Source organism: Polistes fuscatus, unplaced genomic scaffold (genome assembly GCF_010416935.1).
Source record: "Polistes fuscatus isolate 324 unplaced genomic scaffold, CU_Pfus_HIC Scaffold5, whole genome shotgun sequence".
NCBI lineage: Eukaryota > Metazoa > Arthropoda > Insecta > Hymenoptera > Vespidae > Polistes > Polistes fuscatus.
In genome coordinates this window covers 3,318,946-3,340,433 of record NW_025113129.1, presented here as the reverse complement: position 1 = coordinate 3,340,433, position 21,488 = coordinate 3,318,946, and the positions used below count along the sequence as shown (strand labels likewise).

At 33.8% G+C, this 21,488-nt stretch overlaps 1 protein-coding gene and 1 long non-coding RNA gene across 2 annotated transcripts in view; both read left to right on the top strand.

Annotated features, from left to right (window-relative positions):
* Positions 1–12,306: 12,306 nt before the first annotated feature.
* LOC122522041 lies at positions 12,307–14,342 on the top strand. Its single transcript, XR_006304979.1, has 2 exons — positions 12,307–12,341; positions 14,285–14,342. It is a non-coding gene; the product is annotated as an uncharacterized LOC122522041 (long non-coding RNA).
* Positions 14,343–15,048: 706 nt separating this feature from the next.
* LOC122522037 (insulin-like growth factor 2 mRNA-binding protein 1) overlaps positions 15,049–21,488 on the top strand; it is a 54,544-nt gene continuing 48,104 nt past the window's right edge. The window contains exons 1-2 of the mRNA XM_043642825.1: positions 15,049–15,145; positions 15,701–15,855. Coding sequence (XP_043498760.1) covers positions 15,770–15,855 — 86 coding nt within the window. The 5' untranslated portion in view covers positions 15,049–15,145; positions 15,701–15,769. The remainder of the gene's footprint in view (positions 15,146–15,700; positions 15,856–21,488) is intronic.

Genomic DNA, 21,488 nt, shown 5'->3' with positions numbered 1-21,488 from the left:
ATGTGTGAATTTCATTTATTATGAAAAAAAGAAAGTATAAAAGAAAGAGAAAGAGTGAGTGTGTCAAATTAAATTTACGAACTTACCAACCCCATAGCTCTTCTACGCACACAAGTATAATCCTTACTAAAAAAAGAAAAAGAAAAGAAAAAAAAATCCTTCATTTTAATTTATTTCTTTAAAAAAATTTCCTCACTCCACCGGTAGAATTAATTAACTACGCTAACTCGTTACACGTTTCATTTTATTAATAACAGGGGATTTTCATTATTCTCTTATTATTATTATTATATACGAGATACACACCACCAGTAGGACGATGATGATGATGATGATGATGACGATTATGATTATGATTATTATGATGATACGTAAAAAAAAGTGAAGAAAACAATGGATATTTAATTAGCTTGAAAATATTGCTCCCTTAGCAATTTTCTCGTGACACAGTGTGTATGTGTAATAGTTAGAAAGAGAAAGAATTATATAGTAAGAACCAGGAAGGGTGGGGTTGGGTGGGGTTGGGTGGATCTTTATCAGTTTCGGTTCTTTATCATACTCGCGACCAACGATGAACCGCAGAGATCGTCACGGTGCAAACAAAATTAGCACGGATATTCCCTATACCCATGTACATAACTAAATACATATATATATATATAATATGTATGTATGTATGTTTGTAAGGAAACTAAGGTGAATCTATAAGACGCAGGTGTAAGAGACTGGCTCGCTTAATTATCCGAAAATTAAGGGACGCTGACGTGCAATAATCGTTTGCAACAGTTATTTTCAAGTATCCTACTCTCTCTCTCTCTCTCTTTCTTTTTTAATAATTAATTTAAATAAAGTATATAAATACCAAATAAAACAACAAATATCGGTCCGATATCGTTGAAAATAATTTACATTTAACTAAATGAAATAGAAAAGATAGATTCACTTGAAGAAAAATAATAAATGTATTCTATTTGATACATCAAACACGATACCACCATAACCATCCCATCATCATCATTATTATCGTAATTATTACAAGTGGTGCAGTTCGTAAAATCTTTCGTACGCTTTTACACGAAAGAAACGAGAAATTGTTGTCCTTTTTTTCCACATCTTCCTCCTCCCCCTCCCCTCCTCCTCCCCCTCCTCCTCCTCCTCCTTTCTTTCTTCTTCTACACTTCATCGTCCTGAAAATTCGCAGCTGTCGCGTCAGTAACGCGTCACGTATTTCGCGGTTATGCCAGTGGTTTATACGCTGATGTTGATGATGATGATGATGATGATGATGATGATGGTGGTGGTGACTTAGCTGTAACATTGCAGCCCAGTCACGCTCTCTTTACTCTTTCTTATTCTTTTTTATTTTTTGTATTTATTTTTATTATCTTCGATTCATACACTTCCGGAAGGTGGTCCCGTTTTACGGTGTTTTCAAGCAATAACCCGTTTACCAATTTTTTTCCCTCCCCCCCACCCCCATTCCCTTAACTTATCTTTCTTCCTTCTCTTTGTATCATCCTTAATCTCTTACTTTACATCGGGACTTCTTACAAAGTGTGTCTTCATAAGTGGTGCGAGCAGAAACGAAGATTGATTTTCATGAGTATTATTCACGTGTTTTACAAGGTGGTCCCTTTTCTACGTGCTGCTGCTTTTTTTTGTCTTTGTACCCCTTTCACAATTTCTTGTATTTTATTTATTTATTTTTCGTACCACGGTTTTATACTTCGTGCATAGAAAGAGGTCAATTTTTTTATTTGTTTAACAATTATTCTTACTGCGAACATCAACAATTCGTATACAATTCTATGATGAATTAGTATGTATCATTGGTATAATACGTTTTTCATAATAGCATAAAATTGATTTGCAAAAAGTTAGGGTTGACAAGGGGAAAAATTGACGAAACCAAAATTTCGCGCCAAATCTTACTCGACTCGACCAACCAACCAGCCACCTGATGACGAGGCAAATTTATTTTTGCGAAGCATTTTAACGAACCCAACGGTGCACTGTGCCTAATTAAAAGTAATCGTTATTAATGATCTTTCTTTCTCTTTTCTTTTTACACGTATACACATATATATATATACATATATATACACATATACGTCGTACATTTAAATCGGAATATGTCATCCCTGTTTTTCTTTTTTAATCCTACATTTTAATATTTTAAATTATTATCACGAAAATAAATGCATTCCAAAGAGAATATAATATAAAGTTAAACGAGAAAGAATTCAAAATTCAATAGGGGGGTAGGAGGGCAGGGGAACAAAAAGAAAAATACGTTTGATTAATAATTGAAAATTATTTTCTTCCAAAAAGAAAAAGAAAAAATTATTTCTGAATGAAGAAATTATAAGAAAAAAAAAGGAAAAAAAAAATGGTGTATGTTTAACGTGTTGTTATTGGTCATAAAATATATCCGATAAAGTTGAATCCCACTCCACCCCACCTTGGAGAAATACTCGCATTTTTTTTTACCTCCTTCTCGAATGCAAGCGAAAAATAAAAAGAAAAAAGAAGAAGAAGAAAAGAAGAAAAAGAAGAAGAAAAAGAAGAAGAAGAAGTAAGCGGTAGCAAATGCGTCCTCGTGCTAGGAAGGTGATTTTAACGGTGATGCCTCTTAATTGGCGTGACCAGTGCAAAATAAGGTGAAAAAGAAACCAAGGAAATATACGCGAATCACGAAAGCGACACGTTGCACCTGGCCACGAGAGCAACCGAAAGAACGGGGCCCTATAACACACACACAAACACACACACACAATCCTGACACACGGGGCCCCCCGATCGTATCATCTCGACACGGTTATTATTAATTCTTTTCTTTTTCTTGCTTGTTTTTTCTTTTTTTCTTTTGGTCTTTCTCTCTCTCTCTCTCTTTTATTTTTCGTTTCTTTTTCTTTTTTTTTCTTTATTTTTTTTTTTTCTTTTTCTTGTCTACGTGGTACAGACCGTAATTAATATGCACGTTGTGAGAGACCCCAATTAAGTACACCTCAGGGACTTTTTTCTTTTTTTCTTTTCCTTCGAAACCTCTGCTCTTCTTCTTCTTCTTCTTCTTTACTTTCTTCCCAATCCGTCTGTTTTTCTTCATTATTTTCTTTATCTTTTTTCTTTTATATATTTTTATACAAATTTTGATTCTATTTTTCATTCACCTATGCGAAAAATTTGAAAACGTATGGATACGTATTTCGAGATTTATTTGATGAAAATATTTTTTTTAATTCGCTACATGCTTTGACATCATCCCTTAATTCTCTCATCTCCAACATTTCATTTTTTCCACCCTAGAGAGAGTGAACGAACAAAATTGGGAAAAAATGAAACGAGTTGAGGACAATAATAAACACGAAACTTATATCAGAGTCCTATCGTAGTCTTTTTGATTAATCAAAAGTTAAGCTAGAACTAGAAGACTCCCTTTAATGTCCTTAAGCATCCTACAAATTGTCTTTTTTTTTCCTGGTTACAGGGGTAGCGGCACCACCGCCCTACCAGAATCCTCGCTTGACCAAATCGGCACTGGATGGCGGTGAGTGATTTTTCCTTCCATTCCAAAACCTACATTTTCTTATCCTTTTATTTTTATTCTTTTTCCTCCTATATAAACCCCCACCCCCACCCCCACCCCTCTTTTCCTTATCAACCTATCCACCCTATTTTCTAGCTCGTCAATAACAAAATTAATATTTTCATTAATTAAATATAACAGAATGGAAACACTGGACGAATTTTAATCGCATAATTGTTTTCTCTCGTTAATTGGAAAATAATATCGAAAGAAGAGGAGTCAACGATAAGCCTTTTAGAATTGTATCGATGCAGGGAATTCGAAAGGTTGAAACCTTACTAACGGAATACGATAGAATTACTTACACGTGTAATCTGAAATGTTGAGGGTTAATTAACGAATATCAATAATGGATTGATATGGATTGATTAATTAATTCATTCAATCGCGTTAACGAGAATTCAAATTTGTTTTTTCGTCTTATGATCAAAAATTACGAACCCCTTCGAATTCGTTCGTTTTTATTTAAAAAAAAAAAGGAAAAAAAATAGAAAACGACAAACACAATCCAGCTTATTTAAATTGATTATTTTTATTCGATTAATTATCATACAAATTGATTTGTAAATTTAGTACAATTTTTATTGTACGATTCGAATATTTCAAAATTTCAAACAAAACTAAATCGAATTAAAATCAATCCGCCGATTCGTAATTTTGGCATTTTGCGACAAATAAATAAAAAAACCATCGGTATTAAAAGTTCATTCAATTCGGTAACTCTATTTCATTCTATCTTTCTTTTATTTTCCTTCTTTCTCGAATAAGTTATCGATCAGTACTCTTTTCAAACAGGGCTTCCCAATCTTGTAAACGCCTAAGCTTACGCTTATGTTAGATTTAAACCAGTGAGTCGTGGCCACACGCAACATACTTATTTTCATTTCTAACATTTATCCTGTGCGCCATTGTATTATTTTCTAATTTTACGTATAGTGCGTATACGAACTATAATAACGCGTTCGTTGTTTATTAGTGTTAAACAAAAGAGAAAAAGTAAACGTGCATTCTAAGAAAAAAAATATCTACGAGATTACAAATATGCGAGTGCGTGAAATCTGAAATAAAAAATGGTAGAATTGACAAAAGTTTCGATCCTGGTTCAACAGAAAGTTCATGAAATTATTGTTAAATTTTATTCAATTTAACAAATTAACAAAAGTTCATTTATTACAAATTATTCAAATTAACAAAAGTTTCGATCCTGGTTTAACAGAAAGTTCATGAAATTTTATTCAATTTTCTAAGACAAAAGTGAGGTTCGATGTAGAGGGGGGAGAGAAAAAAATAGTAATTGTTATTGAAGATTAATAGAAATAAACAAAAGAAAAGAAAACAAAATAAAAGAAAAAGAATATTCGTCCTAATATAAGAATTTAGTTTTCATCGTGAACTGGGATCATCTCGAAAGGGATCGTATCGAACACCATTGGAGGGTCGAACGTTTGCGAGAGTGTCTGTAGAACCCTGTAAAGGATAAGAACTGTAGTATACAGTCTATCTCTTTCTATCCCTCTCACACTCCCTAGTTCATTCTTTACATGTATGAGTACTTATATACGTGTGTGTGTGTGTGTGTTGAGAGAACGTTCGGTACAAGGACAAGCTTTCTCTCCCTGGATCCTGAGATAGCCGTGCTCCTGGTGCGAAAATTCTCCAAGGGTGCGTGGCCACTATTGATTCCAGGGTTCTGCCACCCTTACGCACCCTCGCATTTCTCTCTCTCCCTCTCTCCTCCTCTGTCTTTATGTTTCTATCCTCCTGCTGTGTTTTTGTCTTGGTCTCCGTTACACTAAAGGACACGTACTACAATTCTGTCTTCGTTCTCGACCCTCAAAGTCCCTTCTTTTCATCCCTTTTCCTTTCCCTTTCGTTTGTTCGTTCGTTCTTTTTCTTCTTTCTTTCTTTCTACTCTCGAAAGACTCCTACCACCACCCACCCACTCACCTACCTACCTACCTACCTACCTACCTACCTACCTACCTTCAACCCTACTAGGGCAGGTAGTCTTCCTTTCTTTTCTTACTTTCTTCTGAATGTTCTCATACTTTCAACCGTTGTTGGTCCATCTTTCCACCCAGGGATAAAATCATCCACCATGGGCTCATGGGCTGCCCCTCGTCTCCTTTATTTCTTCAAATATTTTCTCTTGCTGCAGCTGTTGCTGTTTCTATCTTGATATCTAGCTTACTTTCTTTATCTTTCTTCTTCTTCTTCTTCCTTTTTTTTTTCTTTATCTAAACCTTTTTAGTAGAAATGTGTACCTCTCGTCGCGGTTATCAATCATGTTTCGTGAGATTTTCTTCGATGAGGGTTTTTTTTTTTCTATTTTTTGTCAAGGGAATCTACATCTTCGAGAATCATCGAAATATTTTCTACAATTTTACAATTCGTCGAGAAGATTTTCTCGCTTTCGCGTTTAATTCCATCACTTTCGTTGCTTCGTAATTTATCGAAATATTTTTAATAATTCTTTCTAATTAAATATTCATAATCGGTATGAACATTATTTTGTTCGTTATTGTTTCGTAATGTTTCATTCCTTCTCATATTTTATTTCTTTTATTTAATTATTTACTTTTATTCATTATCATTTTTTTCTTTTCTTTTATGTGTTATTCATTTCTCATTCATTCATTCATTTACTTTTCCCATGACGCGTTATCAAAACGTATTTTTAGTGACATTTCAAAGTTCGTAAATTGTTTCGAAGAAATTAAAAAAAAAAAATAACTAAATATCAAATCATTTACGGTACACGCGTATTATTTTAAATGCGTCTTGCGTCTAACGATAAAATAAATAACGAATAGTCCAACTGACGCCAAAGATGAGATAAAGTCTAAACCTTAAAGTCTATGAGATAAGATAATTATCTCCATTATCTATTACCAATTCGTATCATTTTTTTTTTTTAATATTTATTTTTCCTTTTTCTTTTTTCTTCTTTCCATTCATTTAAAATATTCGTCCAACTATATCGTTTGTGTGAAAAAAAAAAAAAAAAAATCATTTAGAAAAATATTCGTTCGAATAAATGCAATGAATGCAACGAATGCAACGAATGCAAGTGGTAAGAAAAATTTAATAATCTTATTGATATATGATATTGTGCAACGAATCAGAAAAAAAAATAAAAAAATATAAAAATAAGATGAGGTAACATCGAGAGGTTCTGAATTTTTTTTTCTTCTTTTTTTTTTTATGACACACAATATATCGCAGAAGAGAAACTATCGTGCTACCTTATCGTTTCTCCAGATTGTACGTGACCGATAAGAGTTAGACTACTGGAATATTCGGTTATTTTCCTTTGCTTGGGATGAGAACCCTTAAGATTTTTATTTTTTAAAACCATTGCTCCAAACCTTCCAAGAATTCACACTCGCCATAAAAATAATAATTTATTGTATAATGTATAATATATATCTTATAATTATAGTACATTTCTAATATGCATTATATAAATACATTAAACATAATTGTTCATATTTAATAAATCATAAATCGATTGTCAACAATTTATAAACTTTTTATTTCAATAAATTAATCAAAAATATTAAAACAAAATATTAAACATCATATTAAAAAAAAAATGGTAATTTACACTTCTTTATAATAATCTTAGTGCAAAAAAAAACAAAGAAATCAATAGAAAACGAATAATAACTACGAGTTAAGTTTATCTACGAGACAAAATGAACGATAAACGAAGAAAAAGTATCCAATACTATCAATAAATCGATGATGATGATCCTCCTCTAATCTTCTTTCTTTTTCTCTATCGGAACTTCCGGATACTTTGAACGACACAAAAGCGGATACGCTCGAGATCTCACCTTGGGAATTTTTCTTTAGGTATTTTATTAAATACACTTACAGGAAAAGTATATGGGAGAAAGAAAGTCATGGGAAATGTGATGAAAAGAAAACGACGACGGTGTGGTAATAAACGGGGGATGAAGGGGGATGAAGAAAGGGTGAGACTTTTCGGAGGGAACTGGCGGGAGGGGGGAGGATGGGGGAGAGGGACAACGTAGATTTACGCTCGACCAAGAGGATAATCGATTGATCCGTTCGAGTACGGAATTGGTTGTTAGAAAAGATGCAAGGGTGTTACTACCAACACCAGTAAAAACATTACTGTAATGCGAACTATATATATTTATAAAATATATTATTTCTAATTATATTAATTCAAATATAAATTCGATTTATATATTTTTTATCATTTATTTAAATATATGCGTTGTTTCAAAAATTTTATTTGATACGTTCGTATCAATTTTACGTTAGGTTAAATTAAATATGCTCGGACACACTGTTGACACTGTTTTTTTATTTTTTTGAGATAATTCGGCTCGAATATTTCTGACAATTCACACGACGAATGCACACGTCACACGTATTTTTTTGTTAACGTGTTTGCTTTTATTACTTTTCTTTGTTGTTCACATTTAAAAGAATCGATTTTCTTTCTATATTTGATCAGAAACGAAATGTTTTTAAAAAGAAACGAGCGAGAGATTTCTGTTGAGAGGTGGATTAGTTCTGAGGGATTTCAATCCGGAATAATCCGAGAACCGGTGAGGATTATCATTGACGAGTTTATAGCCAGGAAATGCGGTTGGTAATCGATGCATCTCGTCTTGTTTCTCAGATAATCCCTGTTTTTAATTATCGGAACATTGTATTTAGATTTTTAATATGTGATTCAATTTTCGATTTTTATTCGAAAACAATGAATAGAATTTTATTGTTATTCCAATTTTGGGAACTGATTTTTTCAACATATTTTCCGTATTATTGTTCCGTGTTTAATGCATTGTTTCATAGATTGGGCTGGCAACTAAGTGATTGCAGATTTTTTTGGTTGCCAACTAAATGATCCTTCTTCTTTAAAAGTAGGAGTGAAAGTGAGAAAGATTTAAGAGGGGATTTTTTTTCTTTCGGTAAACGAAACGAAACGAAAACAAATCAATAAAGTATGAAAAATATCGGGAAAATAAATATTGTTCTTTTAATTTTTAATCGATATTAAAATAAGCCCATTTTTCAGTTTTCAATTAAACAAAAATCTACTGAAAAGTGGCCAACTTCTTTTATAATTGCAATAATTTCTTTATTATATATTTACGTAAATACTTATTAATACAAAGAGAAAGAAAGAGAGGTCCCCCAGAGACCTGTAGATTTTTATTAAAGTAACCATACTCACTTTTAGTTGCCAACTAAAAAATCCGCGCTTATTTGCCAACCCAATAAATCGATAACTTCAGTATTCCTATATCTAATTAATTGAAATCCTGATGCAATTCTGATGCAATTCTGATGCATTTCAAAGGAATACTCTCCCGAGACCCATTTATATTTAACAAAATGCTTCGAGCACAAATTGTAACAAAATAAATACCAATCAAACGGATGCATCTTACCCTCATTCACCGTGCATCCTGTCTGCAGGAACGAAAAAAAGAAAAAATAAAATAAAATTTTCTTTGTCCCTTTTCCAAAGAGATGTTAGAAAAGGGCAAACGGCAAGAGGAATGGGAATAAAAATAAGAAGAGAAAGGAAACACCTCGGAGATGCATTTGGCGAGGCTACTTTTCTCATAGTTGTTGGTTTGTGCCAGCAGCCCTATGAATGATAAATCTAGTCCAAGGATAACACCCTCGTCATTGGCGAAGCTAATGACGAAGAGAAACCCGAGACTAAAAGGAACACAAGAGAAATACTTGGAACCTCGGCGGTATATACCTGCCAAGTATCAGAGAACCTATAAAATTGTTCCTTTTCTTTCTTTTCTTCTTCTTTTTTTTTCCTTTTTTTCTTTTTTTCTGCAACCTCGACCACTCTGAAACCCGAATAGAAAAGAACTGAAACAACCCTCCGAATGATCTATTTCTTCCTTTGCTTTAAGAAAAACACCCGTACACCATACACTTTATGATTTTAATCCTTCTCATAGAAGAGGGAAGGGGGAAGGGAAGGAAGGACCTTAGGAAAGTTAAGAAAAATTTTCAGGATGCATCATTGTGTTTCTGTTCCAATCCCCATTGTCTACATTTTTCTATTTTTTTTTTCCTCTCGAGAAAACGCGCTCGTGTTTCATTTGACATTTTTCTGATCCTTATTATTTTCCTTTTTTTCCTTTTTTATTTTTTTGTCGTGCTGGACACTTTTCTTTTTTTCATCTTTTTTTTTTCCACATTGACAAATAGGAAATTTTTGTCCGTAGGATTTTATTATTCAATCATACTGAACATCACGCACAGGCAACTGTATATTATGTTATTTATTTAATTTGATTATTTATATAATATGATATTTTTCTATATAAATTAGAAATTAGGGTAGAATAAATTTGACCGAAGGGATAAATAAAAAAAATTCCCGCGCATATAGAGAAAAAGAGAGGGAGAGAGAGAGAGAGAGAGTGAGCAGATTGGTTTTGGCGGCAACGTAATTCCTTACCCCCATCCTTTCGACGAAAAATTCATTCGCGTGGGGGTAAAGAGAAGAAACGTTTCCGTATGGTAGTGGGGGGTCGGCGGCCTTCGACTGATAGAATGGACGACAACGTTGGTTGAGGAGGAAGAAGAAGAAGAAGAAGAAAAGGAGGGAACGAACGGTGGTGTGCGTAATAGGAATCCTCAAGTATTATAGTAATCGTCGTTGTGTGTTAGATATTCGAAAAACACACTCACACATATATACATCCCCCCATTACTCCCACGCGTGAGAGAGAAACTTCAAAGCTAAATTTAAACCTTTACCTCCTCCAACCCTTGTTCGCTTTTCTTTCGGGCCGACCTTAACGGAAAATTTCCAAAAAAGAAAATAAAAACAATGTTTCGTTCTCTTTTTATCTATTTATTTATTTAATTATTTGTTTGTTAATTTGTTTGTTTGTTTGTTCGATTGCTGTCTAGAGTATCTTTGAGGTTAGCTAAATAAAAATGTTCAAGAAACATAGGGAAAATTTGTAATTAAATTTATTCGAGTATAAAATCATACATTTTTTCTTCATTCGCGAGTTTGAATGAAAAAAAAAAACAAGAAACGAAGAGTTATATGAGAAAATAATATAAAAATATTATTTAAGACTTGTGTGTATGATTTAGTTCGTATCAACGTTCGCCAGACGGCGACACTTGTCGTGGGCCGACATATTTAGGGCAACGTTTTTCTTACACGCAGGGTTTTACGAAAAAATAGATCAAAAAAGCAATGATTAGTTTAATCAATGCGATTAATTGATCGAAACGATTAACAGAATTAATTTGTCGATAACGATCTTGTTAAATATATGAATAATAAAGAAAATAACAAGAGAATTCAAGCAGGATTATTCGTTTAAAGCAGTAAAAAGAAAACAAAAAAAAACAAAAACCTAAAAAGAGGACGACCACCGTCCGATCGAAAGTAAACTTGCAGCAGACGATGAACAGTTAGGAATTTCTCAGGAGGTATTTGAGAAGAGTTTTATAAGTATCTCAAATAGAAAATCGAGGTACCAGAATGAAAGATGGAGAAAGTGTATAAATAAGTGAGAACGTAAAAAGGGAGAAGAAAGTGTACTCGGGGGTAGAAACAAAAAAAAAAGAAATGAAAAGAGAAAGAAATAAAGAAACGCCCTTCCGGTGCGTGTAAGTAAGCAAGTAAGAAGAGCGTGGACGACGACTCTCAGGGCAACGGCGTTAACGGGAAACGAGGGAGATGGTGAACGAATGAATTAGAGTCTATCTCTTTTTCTCTTTCTCGCGCACAGTGAAACACACAACACACATGCACACACCACAACACACCTCGTAGCAGGAGTTTCTTTCTTTTCCCTGCGATCCCACCGTTTTCCGCGTGCGATGCGGAGAGGGGGAAAAGTCTAAGGTCGCGGTGTTAGGGTTTATGGGGTGTGGGGGGGGTGAGTAGGGTGTCAGGGGATAAGGGAGATGAGAGTGATGGGCGGGGGTAGGAGAGAACAAGAAAGAAGAAAGGTAGAAAACTAAAGAAGTGTGGTAGAGGAGAGCGAAAAGAGCGAGAGAGGTGGATAAGGAATGATGATGAGGAGGTGTGGTTGGGTGGTATGGGTCGGCGCATAGGAAGAGGGGGTTGTTAACGGAGGTGAAGAGCGGAGGCGGTAAATGGTAGTGGGGTAGATGGGGCGCGGCCCTAGGACAGGGGTAACACACCGTGCGCACAAGCGTAATACAAGTAAAGAGAGTGTATGTGTGAAATATATCTGTATGTGTTGGAATAGGTGTATGTGTGGGTTCGTACATGCGCGCGTGTATTCGATATAAAAATATAATATCAGTGTCGCGAGAAGCCGCGCGCTTTCTCGGGAGCTATCATTCGCCGATTAATATAAGCAAGCACACAGGGCACAGTTAGGACGGTACGACGGTGCGCGGTACAGCAGAGCACAGCAAAGGAAAGGAAGCACTGTAAGCACAGCACAGTACAGCACAACAGCACGGTGCTCTCTCTGGTCTTTTAGGTTAAATGGTGTGTTGTTGTAATACACGTTTGCGCGTCTTCCTTCTGATTTTTGTTTGCGTTTCGTGGAAACATTTGGGGTAACCCCGGAGTGGTGTGGTGGTGGTGGTGGTGGTGGTGATCTCAGTTGTGGGGTAGTGTAGTGGTGGTGGTGGTGGTAGTAGTTGCTAGTGGGTAGTGGGTAGTTGTTATGTGCTCATGGTGGTGGTGGTGGTGGTAATGGTGATGTGTGGTAAGGGTTTGTGTGCTTCCGGATAGGTGAGCTCGATATCCCGGAGGATCTCTCTCTCTTTTTTTTCAGAGCCCCGCGTACATGGGGCCATTGATCGTCCTACAGTAGTAGTTATGATCGCGCCCAGTTTTTATTATCCGATATATATATATAGACTATGCATATAGAGCTAAATAGATAAATAGATAAATAGTAGGGAAGAGGGAAGACATGTTAAATCTGATCAGAATTTAACTGTGATTCCTTAATACGAAACCCCACAGATATTTCGATCGTGCGAAAAAGGGTTCGAGTACCGCGCTTTTTACAATTGAAAACTCGTATCGTTACTTTTGATTCGTCGTTAGTCGGCAAATTAAAATCGTTAAAAGGGATGAAATTAAAAACCGCGCTTCGCAGTTAACGAATATAAACGCCCTGGCACGCGACCGAGATTGATCCACGTGCGTGCTTGAATTCGCGCGCCCGCGCGAAAACAACTTTATCCGAAATACTTGGTACGGAAAAGAAAGAAGAGAACAAAAACAAACAAACAAACCTCAGTCACACGGAACAAATAAAACATACCGAAATTTATTAGTCGGATCGTACGTAAAGTAAAAAGAAAATGAAAAAAAAATAGAACAGGAAGTAACTAAATCAGATAACTCGTACAACTAGTCCTTCAACACTTCTCTTAAAAAACCAAGCATTAGTAGTAGCAATAAAAATTACAAATCCCCCGTTCTCCACCAATTATCAAAAACTATCCAACACTCTCTCTCTCTCACTCTTTTTTATTATCCGAAATATATCTTACAATTAGCCAATAACATTTGAGTGAATCCTAAAAAAAATCATCTCGCTCGGTTGGTAATGCTGTTCTCTCTGAAGTTGTTGCACGCGCGCATAAAATAGGAAGAACCAACAAGTAAAAGAGGAAAGATAAAACGAGATAGCCTCAGCCAGATAGATAGCTAGCTAGCTAGATAGATAGATAAAAAGATAAATATATACGGGCAAGGAAGGAAGAAAGAAAGAAAGAAAGAAGAGGGTGGTGGAAAAGGCAGAGCAAAGGAAGGCGGCAGTGGCGCCGCGGTGAACGGTAAAAGGGTGGAGGAGGAGGATTAGGAGGAGGTGGTTAAGGAGGAGGAGGAGGAAGAAGAAGAAGAGGTTACTCCTATACGTTGCTCGCTATCTCTCTCTCTCTCTCTCTCTTTCAGTCGTAGCCACTAGAATCGTCTTCATCCGCGTCACAACGTTGGTTCATAGAACAACTGGTGGTAGTCGTAGTAGTAGTAATAATAGTAGTAGTAGTTTAGTAGAAAGCTGTCGAAAGAGAGTGAGAGAGAGAGACTAAGAGGTGGTGAAGTGGGGTGGGGGATAGGGGGAGGGAAGTTCGAAGCTGCTCCACCCGCACGAGTTTCCCTCCGGTCTTCGTTCGTTGGTTCGTTCGTTCGTTCCGTTCGTTCCGTTCGTTCGCGTTCATTCGCTTACTCGCTCGTTCGTTCGTCCGTCGTACGTTCGTTCGTTCGCTCGTTCCATTCCGTTCCGTTCGTTCGTTCGTCCGTTCGTTCAAGAGGGAGAGAAGGAAAGGGAAAGGGTGAGGGAAAAGGAGAGGGAGAGATAGAGATAGGCGGAGAAAGAAAAAGAGAGAGCGAGTGCGTGTGTATATGACACACGAGGCGAGGGAACTCAGCTCCTTTCTTCGTTACTTCTTCCTAGTTCACTTCGGGATTCTGATTATACTCGTAAAGTCCAAATTTCTACAATTATCTCATCTTTTTCATTTTAATAACAGTTACTTCTGTTATATATTATATATATATATATATTTTTTTTTAAATATATATGTATATACATATATATATACGAAGAAGATTATTATAATATTAATTAATAATAATAACGCAACATCAACAACGTTGCAATACTAAAGGACAACGAGATAAATTATACGTGTTTTTTTCTTGCGTGTGCGCTCGTTTAGATTATTTTCTATCTTCGTCTAGTCAGCCGCGTTTAAACGGAAAAGTTTAGCCGAAAGTGTGTGTGTTGTTAATATAATTATTTTAAAAATAAGAAGAAAGGAAAAAAAGTAAAAATAATTAAAAAAACAAATCGGAGAGATAGAAATATTTTTCCAATTTGTCCTTTTCGTTATAATTTACTTGAAAAACATTTTTAAGAAAGGAGAAAAAAAAAAGAAGAACAATTACTTATCGCAAGAAGAATTAATAAAAAGTGCGGAAAAGGAAGAGGACGCTACTGTACTGTGTCAGTTAGATCATAGTGCTCATTGTTTCCTATAAATACACACGCTTACGTTAACATCAAGAAAGGATTATTAAAAAAAAAGAAAAATATATATATATATATACACAGTGAATCAAAAGTTTCTCATCTACCCTCACCGATTGTGACGAAGGAAAAAAAAGAGAAAAAAAAAATAGACGAATATAGATTGGACTTTGTTGTGTTCATCATCATCATCATCATCATCATCATCATCATCATCTTATTCGTGTGTCGGTCATCATTTTCTTCGTCAACGATCCCCCCCTCCTTCTCTTCGATTCAAGTTCGTTTCGTTTCCTTTCGTTTAGTTTCGTTAGTTCCCGCGTTCGGTTACGAATAGTGGAAAAGAAGGAAAAAAAAGGAAAAAGAGAGGGAGTGAGAGATTAGGGGAGGAGAAAAAGAGAGTAGAGAGAGAGAGGGGCGGGGGAGAGGGGGATAGAGATAGAAGAACACAGAGTCGTGTTTAGTGTCACGGTGCGTTAATCTACCTCAGTCGGATTTGCCGACAATCAACAGACCCGGGCAGCCCAAAGCTGACGACGAAGACTACGAAGTGAGGAAAAGCTCAGTCAGAAAATCAACTTTCCCGAGAACGGATCATCATCATTTTTCATTCCTCCAAGTTACGCGCAACTTATAACAGTGCTTCGATCATATATATAATTTTTTTTTTTTTTTATTTCTTCGAAATTAATATCATCGTGAAGAAGAATTGAAAGAAGATTAATAAGAAGAAAAATTCAAAGAAAATATCCAACTGAAAAATCGAATAAGCAGCAGCAACAGGAGGAGCGGAGGAGGAGGAGGAGGAGGAGGGGATACTCCGGATTTAGTTGCTTTTATTTTTTTTTTTTTTTCCTTCTTTTTTTTTTTTATTTCGGTGATTAGATTGTTTTTACTTTTTTCTTTTTTTTCTTCTTTGTCAAAAATTTATTATCGGTGGTTAGAATTTTTGTAATTTTAAGTTCGTTTAGATCTGAACGAAATTTTTTTTTTTTTTTCTTGTTACGTATATATACATAATATATAGATATATATATGATCGAAATCCGATTGAATTTTTTCGAGTGTGATAATTAGATATTAATTATTATTAATATCTTTATAGTAATAAATTTATATTACGCGGAAAAGTTAATTATACTTAGTGAAAAAGAAAAAAGACGAAAAATCAAAAATGTCGATGGAAAGGTTCGGAGATAGTGAATTACAAAAAGAGATGGAACGGATGGAGGCCGAGGAGAAAAATGGAGAAGGGCAAAGGTAAGTTTTCTTTCTTTTTTTTTTTTTTTATATATTTCAAACAAACCAAAAAATCAAATAGAAGAAATGATACTTCTTCTTTTATTTACCGTTACAATCATCATCGCAACCGATTATCGATAATTATTATTTTTATACTTCGATTTTTTCATGTAACAAATCTTCCAAAGTACATAAGAAAATTATTTTCGTGTAGTTTTTTCTTTTTTTTTTTGTTTTGTAATTATGATCGATATTTTTAATTATCACATATCCATGTTATACGTTGATATTTCAAATGTTTATTTATTTATTTATTTTTTTTTTTTTAATCTTATACATACATACCCACCCCCCACCCCGCCACCGAGAATACATAGAAAATTTGTCACAATTTTACTAGAAGCATTTAAGCGTTTATTTACTTACATGATACACATATATATTTATATATATATATAAATATAAATATATATATATACATCGGATTTCTAGGAAAGTTCATGTTAAAGGTCATCGGTAGAAATTTGATTAAATTATGACGAAACTAGAGGCGGATGTGAATATTCGAAAATTTGTTCATACATATAATCGCATATTTTCTATTTTTTTTTATTTACATTTTAAATAATTTTTACGTTGATTTTTCCTGCCGGGTACAACCGTGCCCCTTCACGCCCCCCGTTGAATTCGTAAAAAGAAAAAATATTCCGCGAGAGTGAAAATTGGTTTTGACGAGTATTTAACCGTTTGATTTTTTCTTTCTTTCTTCCTTCCTTCTCTTCTTTTCATTTCTTTTTTTTTCTCTCTATTTGCTTGCTCGATCGGTAAACGATAAACATAAAGCAAAGCGAACGTTGAACTCATTCGAGGTCGTCTTTCGTTGGGAACTTCCTCGTGTCATTTACTAAACTTTCCTTTCCATCTTTTCCACCATCGTTTATTTATTTATACGCGTATAAGTATAATTTGTATTTATGCGTATACGTGAGATGTAACCGTGTTGTGTATCATCTCTCTGCAATATATTCGAATATTTATAATATATTACTTTTTTTTATATATATATTAACGCTATTTATCAAAGATACGAAAAACAAACGAGAGATAGAATTCGTAGCGAAGAGATTAGGGTTTGAGTATGGAAAATTAGATTTTTTTTTTTCTTTTATCACAAATTTTCGTTATCTTCGAATTTGTTCATTCGTTGCTCGAATTTTCTTTCGCTTAAATTCGCCCTTTGTTCTACGTGTGTGTATTTGTGTGTCTGTCTGTGTGTATGCATGCTTGTGTGTGTGTTTTAAGTACGTGGTTAAGTTTAAGTGTATGTGGGTGTTTTTCTAAGAATTATCGAATTGTAAGTATCCCGTCGTTTGTATCAGTTTTTTCGTTATCGTTTTATTTCGTTGGTTTAGATAAAAAAAAAAAGAAAAAAAAGAGAGAGAGAACGAAAATACATGAATTTTATCAGTTTAGTGGAGGAAGAATTTTCGTTCTACTAGTTTGTCTAGTTTCTAGCTGATTCATTCGAAAATTGATATTATATATGTAGCATTGGAATATTACGATTAATTTTAAAAATAATTTGAAATCGGTATTGTGAGATCTCGTGAAATATTTGTTCGTATGATTATCATTATTTTTAGATAAATGAATTTACCTGAGAGAGAGAGAAAGAAAGAGAGAGAAAGAAAAAATAAGAAAAGAATTGAATTATTTTTATCGTTCATATTTTTTTTTCTTTTTCGAAAGTTATTTTGATTTGTTTTCACAAACGCGTATAAAACGAAATTTTCGGATAATAAAACATTAGTAATATCATTTTATTTTCGAGAAAAGATTCGGCGTCTCGATCATTCTCCTATCACGTGCCATTGTTTATCAGATATTAAACACGACGGTGTCGTTGTTATCCAAGATTCGAAAACCGAAATCGTTCGTTGAACGAAAAATGCCCGAAGAAAATTAAATATTATTTTTCCGATTAGTATCGTCCTTTGATTTTTTTCTATCATCGTCTAAAGTTTCTATTTTCGTTTTATTTCATTGTGTAAATTATTTCAAAAAAAATTATCACGAGTTCGAATACTTCTTTTGATTCTTTCGTTAAAGTATGTATCGTGTTGTTTATGAAATAGTATAATATTAAAAAAAAGAATTTGATATTATCGAACGTTTCTTTCGTTATTGCTATCAAAATTGTCCGGTATTTTTTCTTATCTTATACGATTATTTCCTTCTTTGGTTATTTCCCCCCACCCACTCCCATCGCACCACCTCCCACTTCCAATTCTGTTTAATTTCAATAACTTAGATTAGTGTACACTGTGTATTATAATACACTTTTTTTTTTTATCGTTCGACGTTGAAATAATATAATTCTAACAGATATCACGAGTACCTTCATTCTTATCGTTAAAACTGTGAATGAAAAATCATTTAGAAGGAATTAAATGATGTCTGTTTGATCAACGACGACTATCATGATAATAATAATAATAACGCAATCATTTTAATTATATACCATTTAACGGGAAAAACTTTTAATTCGTTTCAAGGTTTACAATTAAAAGTGTATACCACCCATTAAAGGAAAAAAAAAACACGCACACACGTACACACGCAAACAAAATTTATAATACGTCATTAATTAAGGTATATTATTTCCGTGTTTCTTTTTCTTTTTTTTTTACGATGACTGCGAAGAACCGTGAATGAAATAGTAAAAAAAAAAAAAAAAATGACACGATACGTATGGGATCGTATTTGTGCAGATCATTTAATTATTAAAATAAAATTTGCAAGTTTTTTTCAATTAAATTGATTGATTTTTATTAGAATATATTTATACGTGAACAAATATAACTTCAATGATTCGAATAGATGAATTCTTTCGGTAGGCAGATAAAAAAAATAAGAGAAAAATTAATGTAGGAGGTAGAGAAGAGAGAAGTAGTAGTAGTAGTAGTAGTAGTAGTATAATATAGTATAAAGTCATCGACCTTGTAACTCATCGACGACGATAAGAAAGAAAGAAAGAAACAGAAGATGAATAAACAGATTTTTTTTAGATTCCGCGATGATTAAATATATTTTCTATAAGTATAATTATATCATCTTTATTTTTCTCTCAAGTATATTAAAATCATTATTTTTCATCCCTTATTTCGAATATCTCGTAAGGTAAATCTTAATACATTGAAGTAATTCTATTTTGATTTTACACGTGAAATAAAAAGGAAATAATAAATAATCTACATCGATGCATATAGAATATTACATAATTTTGATTATTATATATTTTCAATTGCCATATATCGATTTGTGTCGTTCGTAATAATTATAAATATTATTTTCAATAAATAATCAATTGTTTTTAGGAATAAAAAATATATTTTTATATATATATGTGTGTGTGTGTGTATGTGTGCACGTTATTTGTATGGTGTCGGCCATGGCCTTGGTGTGTATCGCACGTGGCACGGACTCTCGTCCCTGAAATTCTCCTCCGTCCTCTTGTCGAGCTCCTCCTCTTCTTCCACCACCTCGAGCACCACCTCCTCCTCCTCCTCGTCCTCCTACTCTCGATCGTAGAAACAGGGAACGATGATAGGCTAGCTACTCTCTGTGTTTAGACCTGGCGGGAAATGAAAATCCTACGTGGTCGAATGGCAATGTTCTCTTTCGGTCGTTGCCCGATACTCTCCATTGACGTTCCTTTTCTTAGATTATACATATGTATATTTATTTATATATATATATATGCGCGTGTGTGTGTCTGTTTGTGTGTCTGTCGGGAAACTATAAATAATAAATTCTTATAGAGAACAAAAAAAAACATATAAAAGATTTTTTTCAACTGCGTGTGTAATTCTAATATATTTTTTTTTTTTTATCTATTTAAATATTTCATTCAAACGCACCCACAACATGAATTAAAATAACAATAATTATTTTATAGTACTAATATTATTTTCTAGTCGCCACTTCGAATTACGTTTCACATGTTTATTCGAGTATTTTTATACTCGAACTTTGGATGCATTGGATAAGACTTATATAGTGCACGTGATATAAAAATTAGTCTACTTGTATTTTGTTATTTTGTTTGATAATATTCCAAGTATAGGGAATATGATTATTAAAAGAAACGTGTTTGAGCTTAAAATGCATTGATAACAATTGAATTATTAATATTTGTTGTTTAGATGTTTGTTGAAAAATGTTGTATTAATAGATACGTTTTATCGTGAAACTTTTTCTATATCATTGAATCATTATTGCGCTGTATAAATGATTCTTGATAATCGAATGGTGGTTGACGCAAGGAATGATTAATCGTTCGTCCAAAAGTTAGGTTAGACTAATACTACGAGGCAAGGTCGAATATCGGTACCGTATTCTTTCTCTTTCTATCTTTATATGTATTACACACACTCACATACACACATACACATACACACATACACATTCGCACCGAGAGACGTATTATTTTATTCTTTTTATCTGTTCCTTAACTTGTTTTAAATATTTTCACATACGGCCGCCATGTTTCTTTTTCTTCTTTTTCTTTTTCATCTTCTTGTTACTCTTCCGATATATTTGGCAAAATTAAACGCATAGTTTCATAGTATGATTCACTATCTTTTTCTCTCTTCACGTTGACGTTGGGAAAGAAAAAGAAAAAAAGAGGAACACGTTCGTTCGTACGTTCGTTCGTTCTTCTTCTTCTTCTCGCGTGCGTCATCTTGGACCCAGCGCGTATTTAACACCCGAAATAGGATATGTAAGAATGCTCTAAGAATTTTTATTCTCGTATAAAATGAATATCGTGTTTCCCCGAAACACGAAAGAACACCGATATTTTCAAAGAAAGAAAAAGAAAAATGCCCAAAATCTGAAAACTTCAATTTTCTATTTTATTTACTTACGTTTTTCAAAAGAATAATTTCAACTAGAAAGTTTCTATAGGTTTCTATTTCATTTTCTTTCTTATTCTTTTTATCTCTAGATGTGTACTTCTTTTTGTATGATTCTATTCAATAATTGAATCGTTTGATATATCAAGCCGCCATTGTTGCCGGTCTCCACATCACGTAATCGCCATTTTCTTTGTTGTACGCTTTTAAATATTAATTTAGATTGATTCAAAGAAATATATTTTCTATATCATCCGAACGTGTTCCTTTACGCGGTAATAATTTTTCCAATTAACGCGACAACGTTTAAAATGAATTATTTCGTAAGTTGAGAAACGAACGTCGGATCCTCCGCCATTTTGTGTTCTCCATGGGAAAACTGCGGGCCGGCACGACCCGCATGATTTTTTGTCCAACTCTTAGATTCTTTTAATAATATTTATCGATAAACGCGTTAAAAATATATTATCGTTAATGTTAAAAGAAAAGCTAAATTTCTTAAATAGATTCGCGTTAACTAACGTGATTAATTAACACGACGGGCGCCATTTATTCGGAAATGATTTGAACAATTATCTTAACGATATATAGTTTCGGTAGAAATATACCTTAACGATTTCTCATTTATTTAATATTCAATGACGTTAGTCCACAAAGTAACGGGAAAAAGTGTTATGTAAGAAAACGTATGAACATAATGGAAAATTCCACACGAAATAAGGACAGAAAGAGAAT